Below are 393 nucleotides of genomic sequence, written 5' to 3'. Positions count from 1 at the left end.
CTCTGGAACTCGCCGCCGATGGCGTAGAGGCAGCCGTCGAAGCCGACCAGCGCCGTGTCGTAGCGCGGCTGGTGCGGGCTGGGGAACTCACGCCACGTGCCGCCATCGGGGTCGTAGCAGAAGCCCGGCTCCACCACCTCCTTGCTGGCGCCACGCACGCCCCCGACGACGTACAGCTTGTTGCCCAGAGTGGCCACGCCTGCCAGCATCGTGCTGGCCTCCAGGGGCAGCATGGCCAGCGTGCGCCAGGCGTCCTCCTCCTCGTCCAGGTAGCACAGCGTGCGCGACGCGTCCTCCAGGAAGCCGGGCGCGGGCGTGTGCGTGCCCACGGCCGCGAAGCTGCTGGGCCGCAGCGTCGCCACGTAGGCGCGCGCCTCGGGCAGCGCCAGCTCG

General features: G+C 72.8%; 1 protein-coding gene across 1 annotated transcript in view; it reads right to left on the bottom strand.

The window, feature by feature from the left end:
- Positions 1-393, bottom strand: part of KBTBD13 (kelch repeat and BTB (POZ) domain containing 13) — a 1,943-nt gene that overhangs the window by 1,401 nt on the left and 149 nt on the right. The window contains exon 1 of the mRNA XM_008563936.1: positions 3-393. This exon is cut by the window's right edge and continues 149 nt beyond it. Within this exon, the coding sequence (XP_008562158.1) occupies positions 3-393 (391 nt within the window). The remainder of the gene's footprint in view (positions 1-2) is intronic.

This window comes from Galeopterus variegatus, unplaced genomic scaffold, assembly GCF_000696425.1.
Source record: "Galeopterus variegatus unplaced genomic scaffold, G_variegatus-3.0.2 Scaffold15592, whole genome shotgun sequence".
In the NCBI taxonomy this organism is placed as follows: domain Eukaryota; kingdom Metazoa; phylum Chordata; class Mammalia; order Dermoptera; family Cynocephalidae; genus Galeopterus; species Galeopterus variegatus.
Note: the sequence above shows the minus strand (reverse complement) of the source record. Positions and strands in the feature narration are given on the sequence as shown.